The 9667-nt window shown below is 33.3% G+C and overlaps 1 protein-coding gene across 2 annotated transcripts; it reads left to right on the top strand.

Moving 5' to 3' along the window:
• Positions 1–3124: 3124 nt before the first annotated feature.
• On the top strand, positions 3125–9077 carry LOC128160282 (uncharacterized). Of its 2 annotated transcripts, none has more exons than XM_052823581.1 (5): positions 3125–3270; positions 3410–3517; positions 3910–4080; positions 5007–5091; positions 5269–9077. In XM_052823581.1, exons 1-5 carry the CDS (start codon positions 3141–3143, stop codon positions 6464–6466), a joined length of 1692 nt encoding a protein of 563 aa, XP_052679541.1. In that variant the 5' UTR covers positions 3125–3140; the 3' UTR covers positions 6467–9077. The 2 variants fall into 2 exon arrangements, with proteins under 2 accessions (XP_052679541.1, XP_052679536.1); XM_052823576.1 differs by having other exon boundaries at positions 3126–3270; positions 3371–3517.
• The last annotated feature ends 590 nt before the right edge of the window (positions 9078–9667 follow it).

Here is a 9667-nt window from a genome sequence, read left to right as displayed (position 1 = left end):
AGATAAGAGGATGATGTTTTTTGCTGATCAATTGTACATATATTAGAGATGTCATAGTAATTGGATTTTTGATAATTTATGGGGGGAAAATATCAGCTGTTGAACTTTGTCATTTTCTCGGAGAATATTACATATAGAATACTGTATTACTATTGTATGGATAACTCCCCCTACCGTTTTCAAAACTTTAGTTTCTGTTGTCTAGCAAAGGACTTGTTTTAAAATCGAATTCAAACAAACAATTTTAGCGTTGATTCTAATCATCTTGACAGGCAACTGTCCATTGAATATAAACAGGATTTTTTGTAGATACGAAAGGACTTAAAAAGGATTGAAGCACAACATTGTTCACTTTGATACTCTGTTGTCCCTTTTGTTACATTCGATTGGATGAATAAAAAGACAAATGGGCAAGACTGGAATAGTGACTTCGTAAAGTTGCATCAAGGATTGCTCATGATAATGACGACATCTTGTACACGGTTTGTATTTGCCAGTATATATGTGAGGGACGCTATTTGGAATGTCCTTGCTCTATAAATCATAGGAAAGTTTCAGACTACTGATGATACTCTTTTTTTAACACATGCTACATGGGATCTTGGTGATCATCAGAGAAAGAACCTTTTTCTCATAATAGAATTATTGGGCTAATTTAGCATTGCATACACAATCCGTGATAATGGAAATTAATTCTATGGCAAATATCGCATATTTTCTCTCAAAATCATCGGTGAATTAAAGTTTATTGTATCGATCCATGCCACAAGGAAGCATATATATAATACTTTATAATTGTATTTATCAAAAAGAAGGGGCCGCTGATAAAAGATAGGGTTCGTTAAACTTTAATTGCCTTATTGTTATCTATACTACTATATTAAAAAAATAGACTTTAATTTTTGGGCTTTAATACCGATAATCCGGAAGAGTAATGTCTCTTGTTTTATATATTTTAAACATCATTGGTACTTGAAGAGTACCAATTTGTTTTTATTTTTTCTTAAACAAGCTTCGTTAATAAATAATCAACGAAAATTCCTGAAACAATTCCGGAAATCATCTGATTTTTTTGGATTTTACAATCTTGCGCGTGCGCATTACATTCATACTAAATCACGAGAGGCTCTTTATTTTATGTTTCCACAATCTCAAATTTACATGGATAAACCTGGAAACGATAAAACAAAGGCGTGTTAATTTTCATTGGAATTTTTTTTTCTGTTCATCAAAGAAAATTCGGGAGATAACTCTAACACAGTGCATTTACTATTAACAGATTAAAAAAATCCCGAGAGTTTCGAATGTCAACATGGTGTGTAAAAAACGTTGTTGAAATATGTTGAATTCTGCAATTATAGAATTAATTTTTTCAAAGAAATGTATTTATACAGTTTCAAAATGGTTTGTTATGAACAATTTGACTGTTACTTTCAATGCAACTTTATTAAATTTCTCCAGAGCGATTCTGCAATTTTCTGCCACAATACCGTAAACGGGTATATGGGAGGCATTTTAACTGAGTGTGGTGAAGGCCTTTCCCAAGACGCAGTTAGATTAATTAATAGCATTATTTTAGGCTTGAAGTTTGGTTATGCAAATGTCAACAATATACGGTGTTTCGATGTATCTATTTTGTAAATGTCAGACATCATATACAACGTCAACCCGGGAGAGATTTTATCATTTCGCCCACTTTTATTTTATATTTATCTTATTCTCATTCCAGGAGCAAAAACTAAATCATTTTTCATTTACATGTAGTCGTTAGTTAATATATTAAGCATTTGGTGATTATTATTTCGATTATTATTTCATATATTTACTATATCTTATTTACTTAATTTTTGTTACGGAAGACTTTTTAGTTTCGTTCTTCGATAAGGCAAAAAAAAACCCAAAAAACAAAAAACACAAACGCATACATGATCAATATTTTTTTTTAGGTTTCAACTTCGATAATAGAAACTTCGACCTAATTTTGGTTGTAAAATATGCAAACTTTGTGAACGGGATTTTATTTCGAGATAAGAGTATAACAGTTTTTCATATAAATTACGTAAACTTGCTTGCCCTCAATGGTGTGTCAAGAAAGAGTTATAGCGCGTTTGTTATAGGTTTATACTATACATGTATTTGCCTATATCTAAGCGTCCATTTTGCATGATTATACTTGATATAATGATACTTTTAATTTTATTTCATAAAAATGAAGATCACCATTTATGTTTGGAGTATAGATGATGAAGATGCTAATTTCAAATTAATTAAGACTACATTTAATCAAAAAATTAAGTCGAGAAATACCGATATAATAGTTGACGACGGTTTCTTCTGCTAGGGGATATTTTTGTCATTTGCACATACCTACCTATTTCATATATGGGTGGATTTCTTCAGTACCCAAAAACCTACAGTCCCTGAAATTGTTCACATCAATATTGCAATTTTAAGTTCTCACGTTCATAAACTTATTTTGTATAATTTTGTATATTTAGTGGTTAAAAAAAATCACTTGTTGTCTGCCAAATGCGCTATATTATATAATGGTTCTTGATACAGCTAAAACTATACTCTTATATCTACTGAAGAACGAGGAAACTATTTTGAACTATATTACGAGATAAAGGAAGTCTTGTAAAATAATGTCCAAGCCTTTGGTGCGAATTTTGATTTAACAACAAAAACATGCTTCATATTATGGAACCAGATATGTGCCATTTACATGTTATGTCCTATAAAAATATATACAAAGATCAGAAATGCTCTGAAAATACTGGTGATACATCTTTATTGCATCCAGAAGATTTTATTGAAAGATGTATGTTTTACAAAAGATTGCGTTATCTCCGTATTCTATCTCATTTCACTTGCAATGGCGTACCAATTTCTAATCGGACCCCATCATACAATTGAAACTACTTATGCAAATGGGCGTTGATAGTTTTATACCTAGCCAAGAGAAACCCACATCTTATTTATCGTAAACTTAACCATCTCCACTTCAGAAAAGGAAAAGATGTTTTTAAATAGTTTTATCTTTTTATAATCAAGAATGTCTCTTTAATGCAACTTAAGACAAGGAAGAAAAATGTTTGCAGTTTTGAAGAGGGTAAAACAAAACACAATTTTCCAGTTTAATGTACAACGCTAACTGTTTACTTCCTTGTTGGGTCAGGGATAGTTATGAAAGCAACAGGGTCCACTTGCTGTGCTGTAAAATGAAGGCATTCTGGGGCTTTTTTATTCTGGTGGTCAGTGCCTCTGTCGGTAGGTTTAGATCTCTGATCTGACCATTTTTCTTTTTTTTCGTTCTAATTGTTATTCAGATAAAGATTTGAGTATCTTTCTAAATTTCTTTTATTATTAGATTTAAACAATATAACGATAACGACGCCATTTACTTCAGTCAGTAGTGAAAATGACACAGTGGCTCTTAGTACACCAAATGCTAGTACAACGGACACAAACAGTTCGACTTTGGCTGGGACCACAACCAGTAATATAGTGGGAGACTGTAAGTATTGTTTGCAGCATTGTGAGTCAAGCGCCCCATTGATAGGCGAGAATTCACCATTTCATTCGACGAAAAAAAGAAAAAGGATGAAGTAACTCTTTGTATAAGACTCCGTAAATATAGTTTCGTAACTCGTAGTACAGGAAAGACGTCCTTAATTTCACTGAGTACTATTTAAGTCTAAGGTTAAATATAATAATACTGGTATGAAGCCCCATTTAATAGATAACAGACGTGAGGGGATATCAACATGTATATACATAAGTATCGACTCGCGCTATAAATGCCTCTGTACAGTACAATGTAATTATGCACTGCTTTGTTTCGGAAGTTTTGAATAAGTTTTCAAAATTGTCGTTACTTGTTTTGATGACATTTTCTTTGATTACCAGCCTCTGTGACGTCACCAAACACTACGACAACAGATAGAAATACAACAAATAATGCTGGCAGTACCGCAACCAGAATATTGAAAACAGACAACACAAAACGGACCACAGAAAGGACAAGCATAATTGTTGAAACCACTTCTAGAGCAGTCCCCATGGTGTCTCCGTGGAACAGTAAGTGTAAAATCACAGACCAACAAATCAATCTTACAACCAGGACGGTTTTGTCATTTAGTAGTATTTTTCATTTACATGTTAAAATATTTATTTAAGTGCACTTGTTAGTTTAAATTATTAAGTAAGTTTTAGTACCCAACTATGATAAATAAAATACGGATCGCAGTCCGGTTGATCTCAAACCGTCCCGGCTTCTAACAGGGTCTAAATTTATTTCCCCAGCATTATGTATGGTAAAAATGTGTTCAAAATGAGTGTTCCCAACATATTTTACATTGTTTTTAATTGGTGTAGGACTTGATTTATTTAATTAATTTATTTAATCATTTATTTATTGAGTTTTGCATTTACTTCCGAATTATACAAGTGTCGATTATTTATAGAATGTATAGTTATGTATTCGAATAAATACATAACAAAATATATGATGCTTTAGAACCTACAATAAAAAGCCGCTCCAAAGGTTCATAATTACTCGACCTGCTCCATTTCCCTAACTTTGTGCATTTCCTAAAAAAACAAGTCATTTGATAAACACAGTGTAAATTAAATCTGTGGAGGGGTTGATCTGTTACAAAGACTAAAAAGTAGACCCGTGTACATATAACTACTAGTATTGTAAAAGAGGTCGACAATTTCCCATTAAATATGTACTCTGATTTATTCCAATTATGGAATAAGTAAGTAAGTAAGGATTCTTTTTAAAAGAAGTTTTAAAATTTGACTAGTTTACTACGTTTATTTTTTATACAGAACTCTTTTTTCTCAAGAAGATTTATGTAGTCCAAAAACGACCACTTATAATGGTTCTCATAAATAAAAAAAAAATAAGATAAAAGGTCGTGTTAACATTCCATCTACCCAAATGTCATTTCATGTGCCGATTCCAATTTTGTTATGTCATTTTCAATTCCATTTTTAAGCACCGGGCTTTATAGTGGCAGGCGCCGCCGTCTTCCTTGCTGTCATTTGGAGCTCTTGTCTGTGTTGTTGGTATAGAAGAAAGTTGTAAGTATTACACATTGTGTTAAAGATTGAGATAATTGTTAGAAGTGCTTACAGCTCTGTATACGTAGCGCTCAATTGAGGCATTCATTTTCTATATTAAATCGTAATAATTGATCAGATTATCCGTTACCAGCATTGCTTACTTTTTTTTTTATTAAAAATCTTCCGCTGTTGTAGATCTCGAGTCAAATCTCAATTTGACGCTGAACGTGCGTTATCAATGCGTGAAGTTAACGGCAGAAAAATATCCGAGGTGAAGTTTTCTGTGGGAAAGGCTGACAAAGAGTTTAGCTCTGTCAGCAGGAATGTGCACGGTGAAGACGAGGAGCCCGAAGATCGCACAAGTGATTTATATGACGTCACAGATCCAGACTATGAGGACGCTGATGGAACAAAATCAAGCAAAGCTAGAGAGCGTAGTGTTGATGAAGAAGATAGCGATTATGATCTGTTAAATGATGATGATAAGATGAAGAATCGCGAAAGCGAATACGCATGTGCCGAGTTTAAAAATTCCGTGGAAGACTTGGATAACGATACTTACGATACAACCGAAACGTGTAACAGAATAATATGCAATAAGAAGCACGAGAATTGTGGTGGGAAACACTTGGCTGAAAATCTTTCAAACGTGAACACCAGGGACGAGACTGAACCTCAAAATCAAACCAAAGAAATGAAAGCTGACTCAAAAGTATACGATCAAGTCAGGGCCGAAGAGAATCGAGAAGATAAGAACAAAAACAGTGAAGACCAGGCAACAATCAAAGATATATTAACGGTCGTAAACAAAACGACAGTCGAAAACAAGACCGCGGCAATAGACGACAAAACAGATGAAGACAAGAAAACAGTCGAAAATATGACGAAGGTCGAAAACATGGCAACGGTCGAAAACCAGCCAATGATCGAAGGTGAGGCAACGGTTACAAACAATACACCGAAAGAAGACCATGCATCGGTCGAATCCAAGGCAACAGTCAATAAGTCAATGGTAAAAAATCAGCCATCAGTCGAAAACCAGGCAGTGGTCAAATCCAAGTCAACGGTCGAGGATAAGTCAACGGACAAAAATAAGGCATCAGTGGAAAACCAGGCAACGGGCGAAAACAAGGCAACGGGCGAAAACCAGGCAACGGGCGAAAACAAGGCAACGGGCGAAAATAAAGCAATGATCGAAGATCGGGTAAAAATTGAAGACGGTGCATTAGTAGGTGATGATAATGGGAAAATGGATAAACCGTGTGAAAAGACAACGAAATCAGAGAATGACAACGACACAAAATGTGTAACTTTGGAGTATGAATTAGTTAAAATTGTTCAAAAACCGAATGTCACGCAGGAAAATAAGCAGGGAACGCCTACATCTGTTTGAATTCCGGTTGCTGTTGCATGACTGAAGAATACTGTGAACGGTTCTGTCAAGAAAATTATTAGTGGAAGTTGTATACTACTAATACTATTATTTAAGAAGATAAAGTTTTGATTTGTCAACCCAAGTATTTGAATCAGAAGCAGAGTTTATTAAATGTCCTCTGAATATCCAACATTTTGTTAAAAAAAAATCCGTTATCATCGGAATATTTTTTAACATTAATGGTTAAGAATAAGATATGAAACAGTTTGATTTAACTATAGTTTACGTCAATTTAAAAAATATAAAAATACGATAATATCAAGGAAGTCGGTATCGTTTTATCTTGTGAGTGGGGTTTTTTTTGGTTACATATTTTGATTAAATGTATATTTCAAGTGCATGTATGATTTGAAGTGTTTTTATTTAAATATTAAGACAAAAAACTGGAAGTATTGATACACTACACTTAGTGTTATTTTCAGTTTATTGCTTTCGATTCTTGGTCTTGTGTGGTTATCGGGTGTAAAAAAGTGCGTGCAAACGATTCGAGGTTTATATTTTAGCTACTTTTATAATTCTCCTTCGTATTTTAATTTTTTAGACATTGACTGTAAGGCTAAGCACTTATTTTTCCCATGATAATACAAGAATTTTTTTTAGTTATAAAAACAAATAATTGGTAGTTTTTTTTAAATGTATTTTTAAGATTTTTAAACTCCATTCTAATAGGATTTTACTTAAATTTATCACTGACACTTGATTTTCTGGGGCTAACAAGGAAGATGCAAATGGTTGGATAGCATTTTCTTAGCTAAAAGATATAAAATTGAAAGAAGAGGCCCATGTGCCACATTGCTCACCTTAGCAGCAACGCGAAAGGTAATTCTTGTGACCCCTAATATATTTTCTTATATAAAACCCTGAATCGCATTTTTAGTCACATTTCATCACGATTTGAACTTAAGATGAATTTTTAATTTTTTGTTTAATAATGCTTTATCAAGATATTTTTAATGTTTAACCGAAATTTGGATGTTAGCAGTCGATTTACAAACGAGATATAGTCATTGCATTTTTTTTTTTGTAAATAAAGCTCATGTGATGTTTTGCAAGTTTACATCCGTTGTATAATAGTGTAAAATCGTTTAAATCAGATATCTTTTTCTATTTGAGGTGAACTATGCAAAAAATTTAAGAATTTCAACTGGGGTTTTCTACATTTTTTAAAGCGACTTTTCTATTCAAGAACCTAAATGTAAACAAAAACATGGCATGGGCCTTTTTTACGTAACAAAGAATTGAAAGCTCTGTATCCCACTTAAACCCAATACTTATTTTTTCCGAATAAATCGATCTCTAATCCCTGTACATGTAGAACTTAGCATCTCTCGAATGGCCATTCGGTCCTACAATAGGTATGGAGATCCCATAGCAGTTTTGAAAAAAAAAAAATCAGTATACGCTGTATCGAGGTGCTTGAATTGTAATGCTACTGACGAATTGTAACAATGTAATAGTTAATTAATTTAAGACTTGAAAACTGTTTGATCATAATCATATTACATAAATAAACATTAAATCATTTCTGTAGTTTTCTTATTGGGCCAAGGGTCACTAAAATGTACATAATATTGGTTTCTTGCTAAGTAAAATCAATTAGCCGATTTTCCTCACGGTAGAAATTGCACAACAATTTTGCATCCAGTGTCAATTGACAATTATGTGGTGTCGAGCTATAAAGCTGTACGTGTAGGTTAAGTTTCATTGAAATCGTACACCATAACTCTGAAAGCAAAGAATCTGGGGGAATAAGCCGAGGCAAAAAACCACATAGGTCCATTAAAAAAACTAACATTTTTTCTAACAAATTTCACTTTTGTTACATTTATTAAACATATGTAAACATATACATTCAGTGCTGCCATAACCCACAAAAAGTAACTTCACATTTAATTGTTTTTAAGACAACAAAGTAGTTATATGCTAATTTGGCAACAAAATGATATAGGAATCGGATGTTCAAATTATATTTTTTCATAGAGTGGGTCATCGTACCATTTTTTAAAGAACGAATATTAATATTGATAAGTAACACATATTAACGTCTATCTTTTTCGATTTTCCAAAAAATGGTACGAAAACCCACTCTATGGTAAAAAGTAAGTTTTCTTCTTTTAATTTTTAAGATTGGTTTTTAAATGGCTAAGTCCAGTTGTTTGCATAATACTGATAACAATACAATCAGCTATATTATACCCTCTAAACAAGCGAATCGGTGGTGTAGTGGTAAGCGAGGAGTTCTTTGAACAAATGTCAGTGTAAAAAGCGGGTGTTCGAATCATACGCGGCTTTTTTTTGTTTATCTTTTTGTTTACATTCTTAAAATGTAATTTTCTTTTTATACTTAATAATATACATTGTTAAAATGTATTTTTCTTTTCTTTTCTTAATAATTACAAATTTGCTAATGATAACTTGAAATTATTTGAAATGCGTTTTCTACTACTTTTATAAAATATGAAATGTATGTTATTCTCTGAAAGATTGCACGATTTCATATTGTAAACAGATGGTTGTTGTGCATGCAAGAAACTATTAAACGGCAAGATAAAACGTTCCATCTCTGAATCCTTGAGAGTCTTGTTAACACAACAGGGACATACGCTGGACAAAAGCATGTAGTTGTGCTCAAAATGCAGAATACAATTAAGCTAAGTCAAACATACGGAAGCCCGTTGGTGCCACGTAGAAAAATATTTTATCTGGCGGCCGCCAGATAATTATTTGGCGGCCGCCACATAATTTTCTGGCGGCCGCCACAATTGTATCAGCAGGAAAATCACATTACAAATGCGTGTTTTGTTGTGAAAGAAAAAGCATAGTACTTAGTTGTACCAGAAGACACATAGACCACTCGGACCAATGACCAACACAAAGTATGACCAGTGACGAATAACAAGTCCCTTTGTTATACGTTAGAGGTTTGACTACCGCTGTCTTCCGTGTGGTATATATCATAGGCGCCGGAACCGGGGGGGGGGGGGGGGCGCTAACTTTTTTTTGCAAATTTATACATACCAAAGACCTTTTTTTGCTTGTCAATATTTTGTGTACAAGTCTAGCCCCCCCCCCCCCCCCCCACTTTCAATTTGATTCCGACGCCACTCTTTTTTTTTTTGGAAAAATTTGTTTTAAATACCTACAAAAGGTGTTACCTAA

Source organism: Crassostrea angulata, chromosome 1 (assembly GCF_025612915.1).
Source record: "Crassostrea angulata isolate pt1a10 chromosome 1, ASM2561291v2, whole genome shotgun sequence".
Lineage (NCBI taxonomy): Eukaryota > Metazoa > Mollusca > Bivalvia > Ostreida > Ostreidae > Magallana > Magallana angulata.
The sequence above is the reverse complement of the archived record's forward strand: the minus strand, read 5'-3'. Positions and strand labels throughout refer to the sequence as shown.

Excerpts from the sequence above, each read along its gene's own strand:
- LOC128160282 (XM_052823576.1), top strand. The coding sequence starts at position 3,141 with ATGTACAACGCTAACTGTTTACTTCCTTGTTGGGTCAGGGATAGTTAT. Across the intron at positions 4,081-5,006 it reads CATGGTGTCTCCGTGGAACA|CACCGGGCTTTATAGTGGCA; the intron begins GTAAGTGTAAAA and ends TCCATTTTTAAG. Across the intron at positions 5,092-5,268 it reads TGTTGGTATAGAAGAAAGTT|ATCTCGAGTCAAATCTCAAT; the intron begins GTAAGTATTACA and ends CCGCTGTTGTAG.